The sequence below is a fragment of the Macrotis lagotis genome, chromosome 1 (genome assembly GCF_037893015.1).
Source record: "Macrotis lagotis isolate mMagLag1 chromosome 1, bilby.v1.9.chrom.fasta, whole genome shotgun sequence".
Classification (NCBI taxonomy): domain Eukaryota; kingdom Metazoa; phylum Chordata; class Mammalia; order Peramelemorphia; family Peramelidae; genus Macrotis; species Macrotis lagotis.
In genome coordinates this window covers 361876500-361902223 of record NC_133658.1, presented here as the reverse complement: position 1 = coordinate 361902223, position 25724 = coordinate 361876500, and the positions used below count along the sequence as shown (strand labels likewise).

At 44.1% G+C, this 25724-nt stretch overlaps 1 protein-coding gene across 2 annotated transcripts; it reads right to left on the bottom strand.

The window, feature by feature from the left end:
• Positions 1-356: 356 nt before the first annotated feature.
• On the bottom strand, positions 357-25474 carry RGS14 (regulator of G protein signaling 14). 2 transcript variants are annotated; one of them, XM_074212248.1, is made up of 15 exons: positions 25086-25471; positions 12900-12921; positions 12393-12571; positions 12190-12282; positions 11900-12043; positions 11021-11167; positions 10478-10589; positions 9338-9450; positions 8887-9096; positions 7920-7996; positions 7434-7560; positions 6383-6464; positions 1648-1694; positions 1458-1569; positions 357-1213 (listed from the first exon to the last, which is right to left on the bottom strand). In XM_074212248.1, exons 1-15 carry the CDS (start codon positions 25128-25130, stop codon positions 981-983), a joined length of 1743 nt encoding a protein of 580 aa, XP_074068349.1. In that variant the 5' UTR covers positions 25131-25471; the 3' UTR covers positions 357-980. The 2 variants fall into 2 exon arrangements, with proteins under 2 accessions (XP_074068349.1, XP_074068348.1); XM_074212247.1 differs by lacking the exons at positions 357-1213; positions 1458-1569; positions 1648-1694; positions 6383-6464 and having other exon boundaries at positions 6475-7560; positions 25086-25474.
• Positions 25475-25724: the final 250 nt, after the last annotated feature.

Sequence of the window (25724 nt, the reverse complement as noted above, 5' to 3'; positions counted from 1 at the left end):
GATGAGGAAACTGAGGCAAACAGGGTGAAGTATCTGAGGCCAGATTTGAACTCTAGAAGATGAGTGTCCCTGCTCCAAGCCTGGCCCCCTATCCACTGCGCCTAGTGCCCACGAGACTCTGTACCATCATGCTAAAAGTATTTTTGAATGTACCCTGCCCCATCACATAGTTGTTTACTGTTCAACAAAGATGAAAGTCTTGTATGATTTCTCTGTCATCACATCCAATGTAAAACATGGAACCAATGTAAAGGCTAACACAATGCCTTCTGTGGGGGGGGGGGAAGCAAGAATAGGGGAAAATTGTAAAATTCAAAATAAATAAAATCTTTCTAAAAAAATGAAAGTCTTGTCACAAACAATACCACACACCATGGCAGAAGAATAATAATTATTATAATAGCAATATTTTACATCTAGGTCCACACCTATCGGCCTGAAGCATTCACAAACTACATATTTACAGTATATATATATATAAGTAGGGTGGTGGCCTTCCACCCCAACCCCTCAAAGTCCCCTAGGTTAAAGGGCAAGTCTGTGCTGGCAACCCACTCCTCCAGGCCAGCCTGCTGGGAAGGAGAGAGGTGCTGGGGGTAGAGGGGGCCCCTCCCCATGAACCCTTCCTCTCCCCCAAATAACCAGATGGGTATTATCATTACAGATATAAGCAAATGTCTGTCTTAAACTAGAAGGATAACCTGGGAGGGAGGGTGATGAAGTGGGGGACTTCGATGGCCTCCCTGTTTCTAGTTTGTCCTATCTTATCTCCTGGAGGCTGGTGAAGATGGAGTATTACACACATGGGATGCATGCATACACAGATGCAGGAGCTCATGCTGTGCCCCAGACAGCATGTCCACGATGGCATGCACAGCCAGACAGGGGCACAGCCCTGGGTCTGGCCCCATGCAGTAGCAAAGGTGGAGAGAAGCAACCCAGGCCCTGCCTGGGGAAGGGGAGAGAAGGCTGGCTGGGGGTCAGAGTGCAGGAGAGGTCGAGGAGTCTTCTGGGTCCCCCTGGGCAGGGGTAGGGGGCTCAGTCTGTGGTGGGTGGCTCTGTGGAGCCTCCACATTGGAGTGTTCCTCGGGCAGGCTCTGCTCTTGAGTGGGCAACTGTAGGAATTCTGGGAGCACCAGGTCTTCTTTGCGGAGCAGCCCCCGTTGATCATCAGCTCTGCTGCTCTGGACTCTATTAAGCAGCTCCACCAAACCTGGTGGGGGCAAAGGAGGAGGGACTCAGCTGTACTGGCACAATCCCACACCCCTTCCCCCCCCCAGCCTCCCACTGTTCCTAGCCTCCCTCTCCCCTTCCTCATTTCTTGCTCACTCCTCCCTGGCTGCTCCCCTGGATGTTCTCCCCTCACCATCTCCAACCCCAGGTCCCTGCCCCTAAGAAAGTCCTGGAAGCTCCTTCCCTGCCTCCAACTGTCCCCAAAACCAAGGGTGGCCTGGCACCTTCAATGTCACATGTGTGACGCTTCCCAGTGCTCCTGGGCCCCTCGGCCAGCGAGTTGGTGAGCAGGGAGGGAGGCTGAGATGTTTTTCCCTCAGTCTGGAGGGGGCTGCCCTGAAAAGACATTGTATTAGTGCCTTCTGAGAAGGGATCAGCTTCTTAGAGGAGGGAGAAGAACTGCTCCGGCCTTACCTGGCTCTGACTAGAAGAGTTGGACTCAGTTCTAGTGATCTTCACTCCTGCAACAGACACGTGGCTTTGTTTGGATCCAAAGCACAGCCCCCTACCCAGTCCCACCACCCCATGAATCCCAAGAGAGTAAGTCAGGGCTGACATTAATACTCTCCCCAATTCTGGGGGCAATAAAAGGGGAAAAGGAAGAAGCTTTGGGGATCGACTGCTCCCAACCTCCTAAGGAAAGATTTTTATATGTTTTACCCTCCTCTCCCCAAATCCCAAGCTCTCCTGACCCAGCTATGGAGCAATCTTGATTCTTATTTCTCTTTGCCTTAACAATTTTTGAATTAGACCTATGATTTTATTGGTGTAGGGAACTCCCAGTGGAGAAACTCTACTTATCAGCACAAAATGGTACCTGCTCTGCAAGTTATATTATAAGGAGAGTTTCCAGGGATACCAAGACCTTCAGTGATTTATCCAGGAACACTCAGCAAGAACTGGAGATGGGAATCAGTGCTTCCTGATTCTACTACACTGCCTCTTATTTTAGCTACATAGACTTAGAACTGGAAGACTTTCTCAATGCCTGAATTTTACAGGTAAAGAAACTGAGGTCCAGAGAGGTTAAGTGATAGATGGAAAAAATAGATATATAGATAGATTGAAAAATAGATAACTAGACAGACAGAAAAATGAATGGACAGATAGATGACTGTATGAATGGATAGATAGATGATTGATAGATAGATAGATAGATAGATAGATAGATAGATAGATAGATGATAGATAGATCAGAGCTAGGATTCAAACCCAAGTCTTTTTGACTCTTAAGTCCAGTGTTCTCTTTTAAAACTCACCAAATCAAATCCAGTTAGGTGGAAGGCAGATAGAAATATTGAACTTGAAGTCAGGGAGATATGAATTCACATTTAGCCTCAGATAGCTTACTGTGTAACCTTGAGCAAATCTCTTATAACCTCTGTCTGCCTTACTTTTCTATAAAATGAGGATGATAATAACACCTACGTCTTAGGGTTTTTGTGAGGATAACATCAAATAATGTGCCTGGCAAAGCTTAAAGTGCTATCTATTTCTTACTAGCTCTTCTTACTTTGCTTAACTTCTGGCATAGGACCTTGTATAGGGAAGGCCCACAATAAATAATGGGCATGGGGAGGGGGATCCAATTTAATTTAAGGATCACCCACTGTGATCAGGGTCCTGCCCTAGGCTTTCTTGTGAGAGATTCAGAAATGAACAAAAGATAATCCTTTCCCTTAAAGTAGCTCATAGTCTAAAGAAGATAGAATATTACAGACTGAATTTTTGTTTGTTGTTGTTCAGCTATTTTTATAAATAACAATTCAAGATGTAACAGCTAATGATTAATGACAAAAGATTTAATAAGTTCAAGACAGCCCTAGAGGAGATAGGAGGCCACACGTGATTACAGGCCAAATGAGTAGGGCAATCAGAACATGCCATCTTTAGTCATTTTTCAGTTGTGTTTGACTCTTTGTGACACTTTTTAGGGGGAGAGGTTCTTTACAGAGATATTGGGATGATTTGTTATTTCCTTCTCCAGTTTATTTTATAGATGAGAAAGCTGAGGTAAATACAGCTGAGGGTTAAATGACATGCTCAGAGTCACACTGCTGAGCAGTGTCTGAGATTACATTTGAACTCAGATCTTCCTGACTCTAGGCCAGATGCTCCATCCACTGCACCACCTAACTATACCAGAAGGGGCCACAGAAGGACCAAAGTAGACATAGCCTAGTGCCAGAGAAGAACTTGGAGTCAGAACAAGTCAATTAGAAGGAAGTCTTCATATAGACCAAAATACTTAGAGCAGGACATATGGAACTGGTGAAGACTCAGAAACAAAGTAGATAGATACTCATCTATTAGGGCATGACTGAACAAGGTGTGGTATATAGAAGTCATGGAATATGATTATGCTGTAAGACATGATGAATGTGATGAATACAGAGTAGCTTAGACAGACATGAACTGATTCAGAGTGAAGTACAGCCCAGAAAACAATATATTCAACAACAATTTACATGAAAGGAACAAATACAAACCAAAAAAAAAAAAAATCAAAAATGAATGTTGCAAAACACAAAGAACAAGGATAGCCCCAAAGAAGACAAATAAGAAGACACCCTGTCCCCACTCCTTTGAAGAGGTAGGAGATCCACAGGTATGAAGCATTGCACATATTTTCAGACTTTTTTTGATGTATTGATTGGTTTTTCTGTTCTTCCTCTTTTTTTTTCTTAAAAAATATTCTTTGCGGGGGACAGCTAGGTGGCGCAGTGGATAAAGCACCGGCCCTGGAGTCAGGAGTACCTGAGTTCAAATCCGATCAAAGACACTTAATAATTACCTAGCTGTGTGGCCTTGGGCAAGCCACTTAACCCCATTTGCCTTGCAAAAAACCCCTAAAAAAATAATAAAAAAAATATATATATATATATATATTCTTTGCTGCATGAGGTGGTTTGCTGGGAGGGAAAGGGGAAGGATACTAAGGGATATTTTGGCAAGATTAAAAACAAAAGATATTAATAAGAATAATTTAATAAAAAATGTTTAGATGTGAAAAATAGGTTTTAATCCTGACTCTGACATTTACTAACTGTCTGATATGGAACAAATTCCTTAATCTCTCTCAGACAGCTTCCTCATATGCAAAATGAGGATAATAATGACAGTGCTTACAGAACCATTGTAAGAAAAGGTTTTTTTGCAAAATTTAAAGGATTAGAGAAGTAGGGGCTGTTATTATTTGGGGTGGAGTGTATATGTGAATATACACGTGCATGTATGTGTTGGAGAGAGCCAACATTCTGTCACTTCCAAATAATTCTTTTCATTCTTTCCTCCATTCTCCAAAGAAGAATTATCTTTTGCTTCCTCTCTAAGGCTAATTTCTCTATGTGTGCACCAGATCCCATCCTCTTGTCTTCTGAGGTCTCACTCTCCCACTCATCCATTCATTTCTTCTCCAGTCTCTTCCATCTACTATCTTATTTCCCTTGTTCTACTGAAAGTTCCCCTTTGATCTTGCTACCTTTTCTAGCCATCATCCTATTTTTTTATTCTTCCTTTCACTGTCAAACATTTCAAATGAAGCATCTACAACCACTACTTCCTCTTGTTCAGCACTACACTTAGCACAGTGCCTTACATTTAATAAATGTTTATTGACTGCCTTCTGACCTCCCTCCCTAGGGCTTCCTTACTACCACTTCACTGAAGTCACTCTTGGAGGTCTTGTCAAACCTACCAATCTTGTCAGCTTCAACTTCCTTGCCTTCTCTGTGGCATGTGACACTATACCAATCCCTCTTCTAGAAACTCAGTTTCTTTGGCTTCCATGATCCTGTACTCCTCTGATCCCTCTCCTACCCTTCTGATTGTTTTTCCCTTTTTCCTTTGTTGTCTTTTTTATTCCTGCTGGCACTCACTGTGGGCATTCTTCAGAGCTCATTCCTGTTGGTCCACCTTCTCTTTCTCTGCCTTCTACCTCTGTGAACTGACTTCGCATTGTGACTGCTATCACTACCTCCATCATAACGACTCTTAGGTGAACAAGGGACTTGGAGATCATGCAATATAAAGTTCAGATGAAAGGACAAAGGATGCTGAGCATCCAGGATAGAAGCCTTTCTGGGGACATAGTCTGTTCAGTGGAATGCAGCTTCCTGTGACCCCATTTTGAGGGAAACTGAGACTTGCCTATGATCTCACAGCTAGTAAGAGTCTGAGATCATATATGAATTCAGGAAGATGACTCTTCCTGACTCCAAGCCTGGCACTGCAACCACTGTACCACCCAGCTGCCCTCAGGGACATAGTCACTATCTTTAAATTTATGAAGAGATATCATGCAGAAAGGGAGGCTTGGAGTTGCTTTAATTGGGTCCAGAATGTAGAAATAGAGGCAATGGGAAGAAATTGTAGAGAGACATAAGGATAGAAAGACAGAAAGGAAAACTTGCTTGAGACTAGAGCTGCCTAAAAGTAAAGTGCTTTTCCATGGGAGAAGCCCTAGGAAATACTGAGTTCACCATTACTGGGGATCTTTAAACCAAGGGTAGATGGATTTGTTTGAAATGTTGCAAGGAGGATTCTTGATCAGGAAGGAATTAGACTAAGTCCTTGCAGGTTCTGAGACCCTCTGACATTCATTTTCTATAAAGTTCAACTTTGTAACCTGGAATTCAAAACCTTTCACCATCTAGTCTCAACCCACCTTTGTAGTCTTCCCCCACTGTTTAGGATGCCCTTCCTCTACCATCCTTCAAAGTCTGCCACTTCTATAAGACTTTCCTCAACTACTTCAGCTCTCAGATTAGAGTTTTGTGCTAGAAAGGATCTTAAAAGTGATTTAATTCAAGTCTTCATTTTACAGAGGAGGAAACAGGCAGAGTTAAGAGGAAGTGTGACTTGTTGTTAAATGTCAAAGCCAAGACTTGAACCTGGCCCCAAGGCTAGTGTTCCTCCAATTATACTAAGTTGTGAAGCTCTTTCTTTTCTTCAATACCCCATTGACCTTTTATGACTGGAACTGTAACAAAGCCTTGAATTAAACAGGCAATTAAAATGTAATTTTATTCTATTAGTGCCCTTCTGGTGTTTCCCATTTATTCCGTATTCCCGCTGGAAGCAGCCCAGGCTTGGGCAGATTCTCTGAGCGACAAAACCTTGGAGGCGCAGAGCCTGTGGGCCCCTGTACCTGGAAGAGTGTCCAAGACGAGTCTCTGGGCGGATACAGAGCTCACAAGCTTCTCCAGATCTAGAGTCCGCTTCTCACCTGACTGTAGGGGCACAGGGTCAGGGGTTGGGAGAGATCACAGCTCCCTTTGGGGCTCAACTCAAGTGCCACATCCTACCCCACCCCTTGTCAGAACTTGCTTTTTGAAAAACTCTAGACCTGTGATTTAATCACCTACCTGGGGGTGTAGAACTTGTCATGAAACTCAATGAGACCCTGTGCTGTAAAGCCTTAGAATAGTGTGGGACACATATTGGTGATTAATAAAGCTGGTTCCTTCACCCCTCCCCTACTTACTAGGGAATTCCCTCTGCCAATATAGGTCTCAAACAGTTTTGTAATTTATAACTTAAGTTTCCCCAAGAGTTTAAGGGAGATGTCCAGGGCTACACAGTTAGTCTGTCAGAGATAGGAAGGGTCATTAGGCCATTCTGCCTCTGTCTAGCACAACTCTCCACCTGTCTACTGGGCTTTGGATTCACTTATCTCAGCACCAGGGATGTGCCCAGCTCCCTTTAGAATGGAGATTTCTTGAGGGCAGGAACTGCTTTGAGGTTTTTGGTCTCTTTATTCCTAATGCTGGGCCCATAGGAGGCTTGAAATAAGTAAGACTGAATTGAATTGAACCTCCTTGTCCTTCTGTCCAGCCTTTCCCTGATCTTTCATCACCCTTTCCCCTGAAGCCCTCATCTGTCTGAGACACAGAATCCTTTCTCTTCCCTCCCTGCTCTGGGGGCCATGAAGGAGAGATAGGATACAATGCTCTAGATGAGGGCTGAGCCGTTGAAAGCACAGAGGGTCTTTGAGTGTGTGTGTGTGTGTGTGTGTGTGTGTGTGTGTGTGTGTGTGTGTGTGTGGTGTGTGTGTGTCTGTGTGTGTGTCTGTGTCTATGTTTGTGTCTGTGTGTGTATCTGTGTTTGTGTCTGTGACTGTGGGTCTGTGTATGACTGTGTGTGTCTATGTCTATCTGTGTGTTTGTGTGTGTGATGTTAGAGGCAGGGAGTGACCTCACCAAATGTACAGATATCTGCTGCAGGCTCAGGCCATGTTTTCCCAGGATGGGTAATAAGGCTTCCTTCACACGCTTGGAAGATTTGCTTGTGATCCTGACCACTTTGCCCAGAGGTGTGATCTCCAGCCTGGAATATAGAATGTCACAGCTGGAGGAAAATCAGAGGCCTTCTCTTCTAAATTCCTCTTTTGACAAAGGAGGGAACTAAGACCCAGTTTTGCTCTTCAGGAGAATGGGAAAGGGTTATTCTCTCTTGTCTCTTGGCTTTCCTCTCCCCCAATCTTTCTGCATCTGTTTCTCTTCTCTTCTCTGCCTCTATCTCTCTCACTATCCCTATCCCCATACACACATATAATCCTTACTCTGACCCCTCAAGCCCCAAAGATCTATCAAAGATCTATTGCCTCTAGTCTTATCTGGTAGGGCAAGGGGGAGAGATAAAGACCCTGGGGCTCCACCTGCATAGGAAAAGCGAAGGGCACTCACTCAAAGCTGATCCTGTTCTCCAGCTTCACCTCCTGGTCAGCCAACACCATGCAGTCCTGATCCAGGACCAGGGCCTTCTGTGGACACAGTCCCAGGGGCTCAGTAAGACACTGGAGCTCCCCTAACAGGCCTAGGAGAGCCCAAAAAAAAGAAACCACCACCACCAACCCCCTCCCACAATCCCCAAATTCCAAGAATAACTGTAAAAAAGGCCAGAGGGCTTGGGAAAACATAAAATCCTGGTGTCAAGATCTGCTATCGTGAACCTTCAGCCATCTTCCAGGATAAATAGTTTAAGGGTTCTGAGCCCTGAGATCTATATGGAGGGAGTTAGTGTTAGGAACCAGGAGAAGAACAGAGACAAGGATAGGAATGGAGTAAGAAACAGGGACCAAGATAAGCATTATTTCCACTAAGATCTAGTCTCATGGACATCCTTCATGTCTCCCTCTCTCACAATCCCACAATCATTCCTTCAGTACTTGCTTTATCCAATCCCATTGATACCTGACACCCCAAACATCTTCCCACCACCCTTTGGCATTCAGTCTTGTTGGCCTTATACTGTCAGCTATTTATTTTTTTCATTGCCCTGTCTGTGACCCACGATAGATTGTAAACTCCCGGAAGATAGGGCAAGGTGTTGTGCCAGTTGCTAACTCCTATGATCAAAGGAGCTGGAAGATCTTCTTGGACATCATCTTGAACACTCATTTTATAGATGAACAAACCAAAGCTGAGGGGAGGGAAAGGAGCGTGTCTAGGTTTATACATACAGTAAGAAAGAGATAGATCCAGGACCCCAAGAATCCTGATTTTTCAAGTGAGGACTCTTTATCTCTCCCATAGAGAAAATCAGTGGTAGGGGCATGCCTAGGGAACAGGTTAGGGTTAATATCAGGATTAGGGCTAGAACTATGTTTTGAAAGGTAGTGCCAGGTGTTCAGAGTGATATTTAACTGCCTACCTGTTCATTGCCCACCAGGTAAACCTTGATATCAGGTAAGGACAGCCCTCGTTTCTCACAGATGCTGGCCAGCATAGAGCGGATTGTTAAACCAGGACGGACAAGGGCCAAGGATGCTGTGCCATCTGGCAGATATACGCAGCAGTAACGTCCAACTCGACTCTCACCTTCCCCATCTGTGCCCCCCAGGCTCTTCCGGTGACTCTGAGTCTAGGTAGACGATGAAAACACACACATGCATAGATATGCATAAATCACTGTGAGTGAGTGTGGGGACAGTGAGTGAAGAGAGAACATAGAGAGGAGAGAATTTAGAGGAAGAGAGAAGTCACTATAGGAAGGGAAGGGCTTGTAAGTGACTAAAGTAGAGAGTCAGAGCAGGGAATGTGAAGAGAAAGCTGTAGGCATCAGACCATTAGGGTTGGGGGAATGGGAGGAGAAAGATCCTCACCTCAGATTTACTACTGGCAAATGCAAGGAAACCGAGGTCAAGACTGGCAGAAGAGTTGAGGGAGCCCTGAGACTCTCGTCGAAGGGCTGAGTTCCCATTGGCGGTACCTAACTCTGAGGCGAAGACAGATGTGGTATTTAAGTAAAATCCCCTTCCCAGTCTGTCCCCTCACATGTAACAACTTCCTATAGAGCTTCTTTTCTAGTTATGCTCAGAGAAGGAGGCCAAGATGCAGAGAAAGATCAGAAATACTCAAGAAAATGCATTTATATAAGCATTCATATATAGAAACACACTACATATATAAGCATACACATAAATACAAAGGTAGGAACCAGATCTTGGAATCCCTCAGAGGTGACTTTTTTAAAGGCAATTGGGGTTAAGTGACTTGCCCAAGGTCACACAGTGACTGAGGTCAAATTTGAACTCAGATCCTCCTGACTCCAGGCTGGTCTTGTTCACTATGCCACTGAGCTGGCCCTCAGAGGTGACATCTGAGAGACCCAAGAGTCACCCTGAGGTTCTGTAGTTCTCAGAGTGGGGAAAAATATTGAGAGGCCTTCCTTGACTTCTTCAGAATATTGGGTGGTCTCTCTATGGTGAACTTGTGAGAGAACATGGACAAGAGTACCACAGAATGGAAAAGAGTGGATGGGTTGCTCCAAACCCATCTGAATCCTGGGTACTTAGTCCCTGTGAAGACTCTGCCCAAGGCTATGTCATTTTAGATCACAAATGGGTAATAGAAGTTTCTAAAACCATCTACTAGAGCATAGTGAGGCAAAGATCTCTGTGGAGGGATTCAAAGTCCCAGTAGCTAACATCTCTATAATACCCTAAGCTTTGCAAAGTACTTGACAAATATGATCTCATTTGATCCTTAGACACTCTGGGAGGTAGGTGTTATTATTTATTATTCCCCTTTTGCAGATGAAGAAACTGAAGTAGCAGAGGTGAAGTGACTGGTCCAGGATCACCCAACTAGAAAGTGCTCTAGGCCAGTTTTGAACACAAGGGTCTTCCTGATTCTGGATCCTAGAATCATCTTGATGTTAGATGATTGTGATGCTGGAGCTAGAAGAGACCTTTAAAACCACCTCTCCACCAGCCCACCTTCCCAGGCTTTCCTTTGCTCACCCCTCCTGAAGGATTTCCTGGGTCCTCGGCCACCAAGAGTCTCAGTATTCGGCAGCTGGCCCAGCTCCTCCACTCCCAAGGGCAGTGACTTCCCAGGTTTCAGCTTTGGCTTCTGAAGGAGAGCCTGGTATTCAGGGCCTGCACCTTCTGACCCATTGCCAACTCCCCAACTCCTGTCCAGAGGACTAGGGGATTAGGAAGCATTCATCCCTGCCTCTGTTTCCAGGTTGACCCATCCTAGCACTCAGAGCTGGGGCTGGGACTGAAGGCTGATGCATTTTTATGCTCTTGAGAGAGAAATAGGCTGCTTAAAAAGCAGATTAAACTGGCCTAAGCCTCTTCCATTTACCAGTTGGTTTTTCATGTTTAAATGTTTCAGGTGTGTGTGTGTGTGTGTGTGTGTGTGTGTGTGTGTGTGTGTGTCTGTGTGTCTGTATGTGTCTGAGTCTGTGTCATTGAAAATGGGGATTCAGGCTCTGGGCATACTTGGACTTCAATAGGGAATATTTTCACCACTCAGACCCTCCCTTCCCACAAGAGCACCTTCCGGAATGTCGTATTGGGACTGCCAGGGTCTGAGGTGCCTGGTTCACAAAGGGGCCTCCCTTCTGCTTCTGCCAGGAGACATTCTCGGTACATGGGGGACTTGACAAAGCGGGCATAGCTGTCAAACTTCATCAAGTTGAAGATCTGAGGAGAGGAGGGAAAGAACAAAGAGGAGCAGTGTGAAGGGAGGAGAACAAAAAAGGGATGAGGGGGAGGACAGCAGCACAGGATCCAAAGTTTTTAGGCAATTTAGAGATTATTGAGTTCAGGAATTCTCAACCTGGGGGTCCACAGACTCCCAAGGGAACCTGAGGACTTTTGGGGAAAGGCTGGATTCCATTGATGGTACCCAGCCCTAGGACCATTAAGTTCAGGGTTTTTTGTTTGTTTGTTTTAGGTTTTTGCAAGGCAAATGGGGTTAAGTGGCTTGCCCAAGGCCACACAGCTAGGCAATTATTAAGTGTTTGAGACCTGATTTGAACCCAGGTACTCCTGACTCCAGAGCCGGTGCTTTATCCACTGCACCACCTAGCTGCCCCAAATTCAGGGTTTTTTAATCTGAGTTTATGAATCCCTACAAAGTCTATGGATAGATTTCCAAATGTCGATAAAATTGGATAGAGAGAAAAATTTACATCTTATTTTCACTGAACTCAATGAAATTTGGTTGTTTCTTTAATTATTTAAAAACATTATTCTAAGAGGTCCATAAATTTGCCCAGACTGCTATGGCACCAAAAAAGTGTAGAACTCCTGCTCTGGCCCCATTCATGTTATAGGAAAGGGAAACAGAAGTTCCTGTAAAAGAGAGCTTTTTTGCTTGGGAAAAGAGCCATCAATATTTCTCCATACCCAGACCTCTCCTTAGGACCATACCTGCAACTGCTGGACCCGGAACATGTCAGGGTTGGGGGTGGCCAGCACCTCCTCCCCAAGCCAGGCCTGCCGGTCAATATTCACAGGGCTCAGAGCCTGACTAGACAGGAATTCCTCATAGATACATCGAGCTTCCTGAGCCAACTGGAGTAGAGAAAGTGGAGGTAACAGGGCCGTTACCAGGAGTAACCTATCAGTCCTCATTTCATCCTTTCTTTCCTCCATCCCTTACCTTGTCCCTCTCCCTCCATGCTCACAACTTCTATTTCCCCAAAGCCCCAGCTTCCAACCTGTTTGGTGTTACTGGCTGGAATCTGCTGAAATTGCTCACAAGCTTTCCAGAAGGACAGATTTTCTGCACTGAACTCCTTCTTCAAGAACTCCTAGAAACGGGACAGAGTCCAAGACAAAGGAATAGAGAGGTAGACATGGAAAGAGAAGTGGCTACCACAGCCACACACCTCTCCTCACTTGCTCCGGCTCCTTTACTTACCGTGAAGTAGGCAAGACCCAGTGGATCCTGAAGCAGCCTCTCAAAAGACAGTGCCCAACTGGCTACGGGCTGTTCCTCAGAGGTGAAGGGACTGCTCGGGCCACTGGGCAGGCTGTGGACACTGAGGGTGCTTCCCCGGCCCTCCCCGGCTCCTTCTGGTCCCACCACACTGCTCAATTCTGGAGGAATGGAAGAGGAGAGAAAAACATATTAATTGTAGGATCCATTAAACTGGGAAGCATCAAATACTCATTCATTCATTTAATAAACATTTTTTATTCCTTACTCATCCCAGTCAGACCTCTAATTTCCCCTAATTCTACACACACACACACACACACACACACACACACACACACACAGAGAACCTCACACAGACTCAATGATCTGGAGGAAAGCCAGACACAAGGTATGCTGTTCTTTCCTCCTTAACCCAAACATGGGCTCTGAATCCATCCTCTTGATCCTTTAACCAGGATCTAGGCTGGGTCCATTCCTCCAACTCACCTCCATCGGAGACAGCCAGGACCTATAAGAGAGGAGAGGATGGAGGCTCAGATTAGAAGAGGTGGATAGATCTTGTCCCTACTTCCAGAACCTCAGGTTAGTCAGTGTCTGTTGCTGTTATTGCTGTTGTCATCTCCAACTCTTCAAGACCTCATTTGGGGTTTTGTTGGCAGAGATACTGGAATAGTTTTTCATTTCCTTCTCTAGCTCATTTTTCTGATGAGGAAAGGCAAACTGAATATTAAATGACTTTCCCAGGGTCACACAATTAGAAATTGTATAAAGTCATATTTGAACTCAGGACCTCCTGACTCCGGGTATGTCTAGCCACTTCAACACCTCACTTGCCATTTAACTAGAGTACCTAGGATATTAAAACACTGAATTCCTGGTCACTGATGGAAGACATAGGGTTGGGATATGGAGAAATGGAAATGGATATAGGGACTGACTTGGCTCCAGTCTTATCCTTCTTTGACTTCTCTGTAGTATCTGACACTGATATTCATCCCATGTACTGCACTTTCTCCCTTCTTCAGCTTCACTCAAGTTCCAGGAATTCCTAAACTCTTGAGTGGAAGACAAAATAGATAGATCTCAGAATAGCTTCCCCACCCATAGTGACTTTTCTCAGCCACACCTACATCCTGTTGAAAAAGCCCAAAACTCAAAAGCAACTGTCTCAGTTCTGACCCTTCCCTAATCCCTAACCTCTTCCATTCTGGCCCTGCTCACAAGACTCCAGACTTGTTCAATAGAAATAACTCTTCACCATCAAAAGTATGGGGGCCCCTGCACCATGCTATCCTAGTGCTCCTCCTAACTTTCTGATCATTCCTGTCTCTCTTTTACTGGCTTCCATTCTTCTTGGCCTCTAAGCTTCGGTCCTCCCCTGACCTTCTGCTCTCTCTTTCCTCTGATCTTTGGATGCTAATGTTACTTTTATATGCAGAGAACTCCTCAGACCTTTTCCCCTATCTCTAGCTCCTTTCCTGATCTCAGTCCCAAAATTCCATCTTTCTATTGGATCTCTCTACCTGAATGGACATACAATCTAACATGTCTATAATGTACAGATAAAAGAATGCTAGATTAGAATCAGAGAACCAGCCTTTGAATTTCAGATCTGATCTGGTCATGCAACTCTGAGTAAGCCACATAATTCTACAAGTCTCAGTTTTCTCCTTTGTTAAATGGTGATTAAAAATACTAATAAATGATATTTAAGTATATATAGCAGACATCAACTGTCTTCCAGGAGATTCAAGAGGAAAGTTCAATGTCAATATTAAAGCACTTAGAAATATGATGATTTTTGTTTATTTATTCATTGTTTTTAAATCACAGGCTGTAATTACATTATTATAGAGAACCACAAAGGAGAAACTCTCTCTACCAATGCAGACAATTAATGTTTCTCAAACTGAATTGAATAGAAATTGGTATAAGATGGAGATAAGCAAAGTGGAAGGTAGCAATATAGGTAGCTAGGAAGGGGGGGATGGATGCAAAGATAGTAAAAGGAACATAATGAATTATAAAGTCCAGAATTTCTCTGTCTTTGAGCTTCCGAAATCACCTCCCTTTTGAGATGCATTCCCAACAATATGCCTGTCCTTGGGTCTCCAAGACCTCAGGAGGTGCCCTTCTTTAGGCAGGGGAAGTGAGGGCTGAAGAGACTTCACTCCACCCTGCCCAGGGGGAAGAGAAATGTACATATAGAGAAAGGGGAAGGAAGAGTCAGTGGAGACATTGAGGTTGGAAGGATTCCTCTACCCCTCACCCCATCTTTATACCCAGCTGAGCCTCAGTTTCTCCTATCCAAAGCAAGCTCTGCTGAACTCTGGACCCCTAGGGCACAGATTGCAAACTGATGTGGCAATATTTTTTTAACTTAAATTATCAGTGATGACCTATGAAAGCTTCCTAGGCTGCTCTACCATCTTTTGAGTGCAATCTAAACTCATTGACTGGCATTGAAGGCCCTCTACAATCTGATCTTTACTACTCCCTAGTGATTGATGGTCATAGACTGGAGAGTGTCTGACCCAAGAAAGTGCTAGTGCCAACTTCATCTTGGTACTATTCCATCTTATGAGGGTGAGGCAATGGAAAGAGAGGACCTGGGTTCAAATACCAGTTCTTCTATGGAAAATTAGACAAGTCATTTGATCTCTCTGGTCTGTTTCCTTATTTATAAAATGAGTGAATTGGACTAGATTACTTCCAATGTCCCTTCCAGCTTCCAATCTATGATTCCATGGTCCTTTCAGAATCCTTGGAGGGTGGAGACTGATAGGATAACTGACTGATGGAAAACAGAGGAAAGTCTCAATGTGCCTAGACCTGGACTCTGAAAGAATTGCCTCACCCCTAAACAATGCAGGGACTGGGCACGGTAGGACTTTGCTTATGGGGCCCTCTCTGTGGCCCTGGGACTGAGGCTCTGAATGTTGGGAAGAGTGATTGCATCTGTGGGCTGTGACTTTGGGACTGTCATCTTGAGACGGTGTCTGTGAGCTTGTCACTCTGGGTCTATGACTGTGAGGCTATCTTTAGGAAACTGTTTCCTAAGTAACAAGTTTGGTTTTAGATGCCACTGACATTCAGGGTAGCATGAGGACAAACTGAAAAGATGAAGTCTTTTCATTTTGGAAAGATGGAAGCTGAAAGGGTCAGAGATCATCTAGGAAATCATAAAGGAAATCATAGAATGTCAGTACTAGAAACAACAATGCAGATCATCTAGTCCAACCCACATTTTAAGCAGCAATTAATAAGCATTCTTTAAGCAGTCATTTTGATTAAACACCTACTACACTCTAGGCAGTGTGCTAAGAACTGGGTAAACAAAGAAAGGCAAAAGACAACTCCTTGAGTCATGGAACTCACATTTGAGTGTGAGAGACAACATGCAAACAAATACATAAAAACAAGTCATATCCAAGATCAATTGGAAATAATAAGCAGAGTGAAGGCACTAGAATTAAGAGGGATTAGGAAAGATTTCCTGTAGGAGCTGGGAATTTAGCTAAGACTTAAAGCCAAGAGGCAGAGATGAGAAAGGAAAGCATGTTCTAGAGACACAAAGGTAAAAATGAAATGGGCCCTGCCCTCAAGAAACTTCTGTTCTATCATGAAAAACAATATGTGCATATTTAGATATAAGAACATAAAAAGATATACAAATTAAATACAATTTCCAACAGCTTGGGGAGCAGGGAAGGCTTCATATAGGAAGTAGCCCTGGAACTTAGCTTTAAAGAAAGCTATGGGAGTAGCAAGGTGGAGCAGTAGACAGAGCACCAGTCCTGGAGTCTGGAGGACCTGAGTTCAAATTTGACCTCAGACACTTAATATTCCTAGCCATGTGACTGTGGGCAAATCACTTAACCCCATTGCCTTGCAAAAAAAAAAATAAAAAGAAAGAAAGAAAGCTATGGGATTCTAAGAGGTAAAGATGAAGAGAAATTTAAGAAATATGGGACAGCTACTAGCAAGGTATACAGAAGGGAGTTGAATTTGTTGAGTGAAAGACAAGAAGGAGCTAGATTAGAAAGGTCTTTAAGTGAAGAACAGGGAAGCTTGCATTTGATATTAGGGCCTCTGGAACTAATCAAACAAGGAAAGAAAGGGACATGGTCAGTCTGATGCTTGAGGGATTTCATTTTGAGTGCTTTCATTTTGAGGATGGAAAGGAGACTTGAGCCAGAAAGGTCAAATAGGGAGCTATTTCAATAATTCGGACAATACACAATGAAGGCATGATCTAGGAAGGTGACTATTTAAGTAGAGAAGACAGCTATGAGAGATGTTGTCACATTAGAATCAATAAGACTTGGCAGCTGACTGGATATGTGAAATGAGGGAAGGTGAGGAGTAGAGGATGACTCTAAGGTTGCAAGTTCGGATAATCATGGAAGATAGGGAAGTGTAGAAGATGGATAGATTTTGGGGGAAAGATAACAAGTTCTGTTTTGGATGTGGAGATGTCTACCACAGACATCCAGTTTGAGATGTCCAATACGATTAACCCCTATTTTACAGCTGAGGAAACTGAGGCCAAGAGAAATGAGTGACTTCCTCAGGACCACCCAGTTAGTAAGTATCTGAGGTTGAATTTGACCACAGGTCTTTCAGATGCCAGGCTCAGTGCTCGAGGCACCACCCAGCTGTCTTTTATGAGAGCTGGTGAGGTGGCTATGTGAGAAAGGATAGAGATAAGAGATCCCAGGACAGAACTTTGAGGTATACCCACACCTAGGGCTCATAATATTCATACTGATCCCACAGAGGGCCTGAAAGAGAGCAGTCAGATAGGTAGGAAGAGAAGAGTAATATCATAAAAAACAAGAGAGTGTGTCCAGGAGTTGAGGACCAACAGAGTCAAACATGACAAAGATCATGAGAGATGAACTTTGAGAAAAGGTCTTTGGATTTGACAATTAAGAGTTCAATGATAACTTTTGAGGGAATACTTCCAATTAAGTAATAAGGTTGGAAGTGCAAAGGATAATATCCAAAAGAAATAATTAAAAATGGGGAAAGTCTCACATGTACAAAAATATTTATAGTAGCTCTTTTTGTAGTGGCAAAGAATTGGAAATTGAGGAGATGTCCATCAACTGGGTATGGTTAAACAAGTTATGGTATTTGAATGTTTTACTATTATTCTATAAGTTATCTATCAGTATAATAAGTACTATTATTCTATAAGAAATCAGGAGTGGTCAGACTTCAGAGAAGCATGGAAAGAATTACACGAACTGAATGCTGAGTGAAGGGAGTAGAACCAAGAGGACATTGCATATCTTAACAACAACATTGTGAAATGATCAACTATTGCTGGATATAGCTTCTCTCAGCAGTTCAGAGATTAAGGACAACCTTGAGAGACCTGCTATGGACAATGCCATCCACATCAAAGAAAAAACCACAGAAGCTGAATGCATACTATGTTGACTTTTTAAAAAGTCTTGTTTTTCTGCCTATCTCATGATATTCTTTCTTTCCCCTTAGTTCTAATTCCTCTTACACAAAATGACTAAAACGTAAATATATTAAACACAAATGTACATGTACAACTTTTACCAGATTGTTCTCCACCATGGGGGGGAGGGTAGTAGAAAAATGTGTAATGCATAAATTTGCAAATGAATGAATGATGAAAAATTACAATAGCATGTAATTGGAAAAATAAAATTTCAATTAAAAAAAGATTTCAGAGGATGGAGAAGTCAATGATAGGAGGAATTGAAAACAGATTATAGGTAGCTTTTTCTATGAGTTTGACTGTGAAAGGGAGTGGGGATGGGGATGAAGGTTTGCAAAGATGGAAAGGTCAAGTGAGGGCCATTTTACCCATGAAGAAAAGGAGGCCCAGAGAGAGGAAGTAGGTTGCCCAATATTACACAGTAAATTTAAGTGACAGAGCCAGGACACAAACCTAGATCCTCTGAGTCTAAACCTAGAGATATTTCCACTGGACCACAATGGCACTCCCCCACCCTTATCCCTAGAACCTTGAGAGAGGAGTTAAGATGAATAAAAATCTGCTGTAGTTTACATGCTAGTAAACTCATGAAGTTTATTATTTCCAAGAAAATAGGGTATAAAAAGAAAAGGGGGACAGCTAGATGGCTCGGTTGGTAGTTTGCCAGGCCTGGAGTCAAAAAGATTCATCTTCCTTAGTTCAAATCTGGTCTCAGACATTTATTAACTGTGTGACTGTGGGCAAGTCACAATCCTGTTTGCCTCAGTTTTCTCATCTGTAAAATGAGCTGGAGAATAAAAACCACTTCAGTATATTTACCAAGAAAACTCCCAAATAGGGTCAGGAAGACTCAGCCATGACCAAAACAACTGAACAATAACAATAACAAGAAAAGAAACAGTTTCAATAAAGATAGCATTACATTTGTGGATGACAGGTGCAGAATCAGTCACTAAGAATGCATGGAATGTTAGGAAGGATTGCCAGTTTGCTCTCCAAACCATTCCCAAGTGACCCCATCAGAAATACAATCTTGGGCTGCAGGGCCCATGCAGTTGAGCCCAGAGGGTGCTATCATTATTACTATGAATTAACTTAGATCTAGGTCTCAGTTTCCTCCTATATAAGATAAGAGGGTCACCCTTCCCTTTCCAGGGCAGTCTTTGCAGGTCAGGTCCTGGCAGGATCAACATCCTCTGAGAGCACAAAGAGGGGAGAGTTGGCAACAGGAGTGCTCTTTGTCATGACTTTTATAAAAAGACACATAGAAATCCAGAAAAACCCACAGGATTCTTAAGCATTTATTTTGCATAAGTATTGAATGAGAGGTTCACATTTGTGGATATACAATAACAGATCTGCTTTTTTAAGAGGTGGCAAAACTGCATTTAAATTTTTTGAGAGATGGAACTTTAGAAATTCAGCTCAGAGTACAAATATGTCTTGAGCTAGCTTTGGTCACATAAGTAGTAGTATATGTAGATTGTACAATGTGTGTGAAAGTTGGGCCTGGGTGGAAGTCCTGCAATATTTATTTAATAATAATGATAGTTAGAATTAATGTATACTTTCATATCTTGTTTAATCATCAAAGCAACCCTATAAAGCAAATTTGTCCCATGGGTTAGATGATTGAGTGTTGTCCTTTGTTCTCAAAGAGGACCAAAATGATATCACTGTATTAGAGTTACGCTCTAATGTGTCTGATTGTGGCTGTGGATCAATACTGGTTTGACTGGAATGTTCTACCACAACTTGAGCACAAATAGTCCATATGAACACGTGGGGTGGATTCTTTAAATCTGTGCATCTTACAGGATGGATAAATGGAGACTGAAAGAGGTTAAATGACTTGTTCAGGGTCCCATAGCAAGAAAGTATCAGCTTTTCCCAATGCTCATTCCAGCGCTCTATCTTCTGAGTCCCCAATTGCTTCTGGGGTTAGGGCTTGTGAAGTATATACAATTATGTAAAGTATGGGTTACATCTAAGGTATATAAGACAGGTAGTGCCCACAGTAGAGGGTCAGGAAGTATACATTCTATATGACATGTACAACTTCTGAGAGTGGTCTATTATGCACAAGTGTCCAGATTATACAATTGGGTAGAAGGGTTGAGTCGTGGTTGGGGAGTCTGAGGTATATATAGTTTGTGGCATGTGTCCAAGGTGTTCAATGCATTGTGAGTGGATTGGGTTGAGCATATAGGTGTAGAACATGAGTGTCTGTACTGGGTACAGTGTGGGGTGGGGTGTGCAGTCTGTGGGCCACACAGGATACGCGAAGCAGGCCCTATCTTAGCAGGGCTGTTCTGGAGCAGAGAAACTTGTTATGATGTGGTAGCTTTTCTTTGGGTTGTGACTGCACAGTTGTTTTGAGGAAATTTGGCTTAAAAGAGGCTCTCCAAAGCTCAGGGAGGAAATTCCAGGTTATCTGTATATATAGGAGAGGGTAACTGACTTGGAGAAAGATATGTTAAAAGAGGTCAACATCACTTTGCAAGAGGATAGAGAAAGGTCCCACCCACATGAAGAGGTTGCCCTACCCCTCTCTGAGGACCACTCTCACATCTTTCAGGTCTGTAGACCCTTCTCAAATCCTCTCTCTAAATGAAAAGATCTTAGAGGAGGCTTAATGACCACTGTCTGTTTTTTTTTTTTTAATGAAACACTGGTTTCCTTTCATGTGAGCCCACACTTGTTCAAATGACCTGCTTGCCTAAATCCTGAATTGTAGGATCCAAGTAATTCCCTGTATGAGCCCTGGAGGCCAGTATCTGACCCTGCCCTGACTCTAGATGGAGAAGAGCCTACTATGAACTTAGCATCCTTTCTCTTAAACATCTCAAGGTAAAAGGCCTGGGGGGAGGGACATAGATGGGGCAAGGACAAGGATTGAGTCAAGATCAGAAGGAAGGATGTGACAGCCACAGAGAGAGTTAAGGATAGGGATCATGATTAGTATGGATTATATCTAAGGTTTATAAGATAGGTAGTGCCCTCAGTGGAAGTATGCATTCTATATGGCATGTACAACTTTTGAGAGTGGTCTATTGTGCACAGGTTGTCCAAATTATACAATTGCTGGGTACAAGGGCTGGGTCATAGTCAGGGAGTCTGAGGTGTATGTACGGTGTGGCATGTGTCCAAAGTATTCAGTGCATTGTAGGTGGGCTGGGTTGAGCATATAGGTGTAGATTAGAGGATTAGAGAATTTTAGAATCAGTTAGGGCTAAACAGGGCCTTTGAGGTTATCTATTACAAATGAAGAAACTGAGATATAGAAGCCATAGAAGTGGCAGAGGGAAAGAGAAAGGTAGGGACAGAGGAAGCTCATTTTCTGGCTTCCATCTTCCCTTATATAGCCCTTGGTAGGAGAAACAATGCTGGAGTTCAGATCTTAGTACAGTCACTTAATAGCTGTATGACCTTGGACAAGTCCCTTGCTCCCTTTGGACCTCACTTCCCCTCACTTCCCTCACTTATACCTTGGACACATGCCACAACCTTCATAATGGGATTGAGTGTCACCAGGAGTTTCCTGGTAAATGTTTAACAACTTCTTTTATAAGAAAACACTTTTAAGTTTAATATGCATTATTATTATCATTATTCACATCACCTTTTTTTTGGTTTTTGCAAGGCAGTGGGGTTAAGTAACTTGCCCAAGGTCACACAGCTAGGTAATTAATAAGTGTTTAATACCAGATTTGAAATTAGGTCCTCCTGACTCCAGGGTTGATGCTTTGTCTACTGCACCACTAGCTGCCTGTCCAATCACTTTAAGTCTAAACAATCAACGAACAAAACAATAAATCAAGTCCTAATTTGGACCAAATGCTCACCCTGAAATTTAACAATTGGTTCTTCCCAGGCTCAGGAGATGATTCCAGCACACTGCTGAGTGCTATGGTCTAAGGTCCCTCTCTTCTAGTTCTGACATTCCATGTTCTGTGTTCTAAGGCCCCTTCTAGTTCTGCCATTCTTAGGCAAGTTCACCTTGACCTAATCCTTTGTAGCAAACAGGTTTGCTTTGTTCTCAAACATTTCTATGCACAGACAGCCTCCCCAGGTGGTTTACAGCCTCAGTCAGGTCAAGGATGACTACCCCTTCTCTGTTTTTTTCCCTCAGGCTCCCAAGCAAAGGGTGGGCTACTGGAGTCCTTGCTGACTTCCTTGACTCATCCTGCTTGCTGGGATACGCCAGTCACTGCCCCAGCTGCCAGCTCCCATCCCCTACTGTTACACCAGGTGCTGACATTCTGCAGGAACAAATCTCTCTGAACCCAGAGTGTTCTCTCTTCTTCTGAGTGTTGGATACTTGTTGGGGGGAGGTGGAAGGAAGGAATACTTGGCTTCATGAGTGAACTTTGGAAAGTTTGGTTAGAAATCAGAGCAAAGGGAGAAGTGGGTTCAGTTAGCTTTTGAAGGTATAGTCCCAGTACTCTTTTTTGTCACATTTCTCCTTCCCTCCCCCCGCCCCCCTCAAGCATGTCACTCAGGGAGCCATCCTACAACATCTTACTCAGGCATTTCTCCCCACACCTAAACCAGAAGAGGAAGGGGCACGGGGAGAGAGTAGAGAGGGTATTGAGTCGCGAAGGATGAGAGGTTAGGGCTAGGGTTAAGACTGTGATTCCTCAGAAAGGATTCAGAACCTGGGACAGGGGGTCAAGACAGGGCTCATTAGGCTGTTCTCCAAGGAACTAGAAGTGAATGGGGAAGGACACACAACTCCTTCCTTCTATATTCCATTCAGGGCTGAGTTGGGGGGGGCAAACAATGGGTTCAAGGTGGAGGGGGTTATGTGGGAGTTAGGTTTGTAAGTGGCAGCTCTGTTCCTCACTGAGCAATGCCAGATTTTAGAAGGCATCCTACCTCCTAAGGAGGAACCAGGGCAGATGAGAAACTGACCTAGGAGACTAGCTCTAGTCTCAGCTTAAGTAATCTGTTGGAGCAGACCTCCCAGTTCCTATCTCTGCTCTTGTTGATTCTTTTTAGTCCCATTTGGCAGATGGATAAATCAAGGTCTGGAGTGAGATGAGACCAGATTGAAGAGGGAGAATAGCTGAAGGCAATGTTCAGGCAAAGGCACCTGGCCATGGTGAAATGTTCCTGCTAATGGGACACTGTGTCTACGACCTAGTGAAACTAGGAATAGAAGGAGCGTCCTCAACCTCTCCCCCCACCCCAGCCAGCCTGTAGGCAGCCCCCCCCCCCCCTTCTACCTTTCTTTTGTCTTCCAGCTTGGCTGCCTCAGACTTATAGAGCTAGCCCAGCCCTTCCTCTGATTTCTCATGGTCACCTGTCTTTAGGACACTGTCTCTAGAGAATCAGATCTAGACCTGAAAGGAGCTGAGAGTCCAGCTAGACCTACCCTCTTATTTTACAGATGAGAAAATTGAAGAACAGCTTGGTGAAGCAGTGAATAGTACTGGACCTGGAGTCAGGAAGAGCTTCCTGAGTTCAAATATGGACATTTACACAGCTATTTACTAGTTGGTTGTGTGATCCTGGACAAGTCATTTATCCCTTTATGCCATAGTTTCCTTATTTATAAAATGAGCTGGAGAAGGAAATGACAAATTATTCCAATTTCTTTGCCAAGAAAACTCCAAATGGCATCATAGAGTCAGACATGAATAAAAATGACTGAACAATGACAAAATAACAATAAATTGTTCCTGGGGAAATTAAATGACTTGACCAAGTTCACATAGTTAAGCATCAGAGATAGCAATTCAACCAAGACCCTCTGATTCCTGAACCAGTGGTCATTTGTTAGCTCTGAATTTGTAAAATCTTGGCAAGCAGAGCCAGAAGGAAACTCAGAGATCATTCACATGGTTAACTTATTATGTAAAGACCTTTGCAGACCTCAAAATGCTATAGAAATGGTTGTGATTTTTATTATTAATGCAACCCTACCTCCAAATTCTTATATTTTTCAGACAAGTTAAACTGAGGGGAATGACTAGTTAAAGGTTACATGGGTAACAAGTAGCTGAATAGAAACTCAACTCCTTCTAACTCCAAATTAGATCTAGTCTAATTGTCCCATTCTACAAAGGAAGAAACTGAGGCCCAGAGAGACTTAGATGACAAAGTCAGTAAGTAGCAAGTGCATATTTAAATTCTTATCTATTACTCATCAATCCAATCCAATAAAAAAACAATCTAACAATTGTTTCTTAAGCACCTCCTACATTTGAGGTACTGCCTTTGGTGCTAGAAATACAGATATAAAACTTCCTATGATATCATGCTAAGCATGAGTTCATTCCCCACCCCCACCCCATCCCCAACCCTGGAGGACCAATGGACCAGGATAGAGACACCAATCATTGAAAGGAGCTCAGGGGCCCCATGGGAGGTGTGGTATGCTCCATTGTCCCAGGAAGGAAGCTGTTAGTTCAGGATGGTGACTTTGTCAGGGTTCTTAACTTCTGTTCTCTCTGACTTGTCAGGCCCTTCCTGGCCTCTCTCTAGGAGAGGGAGGAGGTGCCTTTCCCTTGGTGCTATGGTGAGGTGGGCGGGGGGCATCAGGGTTCCTGGTGCGCATGGCAGCCAGGCAGGCAGCTCCCGATAACAAAGGGGGAGGAGAGGAATGAACATCAGGTAGCAGAGCAACAAGATGGCATCTCAGGCATTCAGGCAGGGTGGAATTTGAGGTGAAGGTACAACAATGTTGGGAGGGTAATAAGATACCACTTTAAGGGGTGTTCAGGGAACAAGGTACATCCTGGATGGTGCCCTGACCTATGCTCACAATCCTGAGGGGCATTCCTACTGAAGGGGTGGGAGGCAAGGAAAGCCTATGCCCACTCACCTAGGGGGTGCCCACTGATGAGGGGAGAGAGAGAGAGAGAGAGAGAGAGAGAGAAGGGCGGCGGCTGTCTCCCCCAGATCCCCAGTCAGCCAGGGTTGATGGTTCCTGGGCTAAACAGCAATACTGGACTGTGCCAGTCAATACATAAGGAGTTGTTCTAGGCACTCTGAGAAGGGATGCCATCCTTCTTGCCAGCCACTGCCTCCTCTTAGTTTCTGGGACCTTATATAGAAACCCAGCCCTGTTTCCGCTAGTCCTGAATCCCAGTCCTGAATCTTGCCCCAGGCAGCTGGTCCCTCCCTGGGTGTGTCTCGGACCTTCCCTCCCAAAGGCTGCTGGCCCCCGGGGCCATGTGGTCACTCACCATGCGCCCATTGGGGACGCCCAGGTGCTTGGCCTTTCCTGGCATCCCTCCTGTCACAGGGCCCCGGCGATGAGGACAGAGACCATGGGTCCCTGGAGGGGTAGCAGGCACAGCCAAAAGGGGGAGCGCGGCAGGCGCGGGGCGGCTCTGCTCCGAATCCCTCACATCCTGAAACAGCGCTCACTACCTCTTTTCTTTGCCACAGGAAGTGTATCTATGGAGACGAAAACCACAGAAAGAAATAGGCTCTGAAGAAGAGAATGCCTCTTCCTACACACACACACACACACACACACACACACACACACACACACACACACACACAAATTCCTCTTCTGTGTTCACGGCACGCACTTAGGCAAGTCTCACTCCCCCTTCCCACACAGATACACATTTAGCAACTTCTACCCAACCCAAACCTTGCCCTTCCCAAGGGAGAACCTCCAGGCCCTTCCCATCCTGAGTGACCCCTCCCCCCAGCTCCTACACACACATCTCTCTGCACTTCCACAGAAGTCTGTGCAGACACACAAGCCTGCACATCCCGGACAGGGGCAGACACGTGGAGGTTTCCTGGAAACTTCATGGGACTGGGAACTAATCCTAGAGCATTTCCAGGCCAACCTACTCATTGTTCTG

What these genes read in the sequence shown, in the direction of transcription:
- RGS14 (XM_074212247.1), bottom strand. Translation starts at nt 25,130, where the DNA reads ATGCCAGGAAAGGCCAAGCACCTGGGCGTCCCCAATGGGCGCATG. An exon ending in TTGCCAGTAGTAAATCTGAG is followed by an intron (nt 9,097 to 9,337) that starts GTGAGGATCTTT and finishes TCGTCTACCTAG; the next exon opens with ACTCAGAGTCACCGGAAGAG. An exon ending in GAGAACAGGATCAGCTTTGA is followed by an intron (nt 7,561 to 7,919) that starts GTGAGTGCCCTT and finishes TCTATATTCCAG; the next exon opens with GCTGGAGATCACACCTCTGG.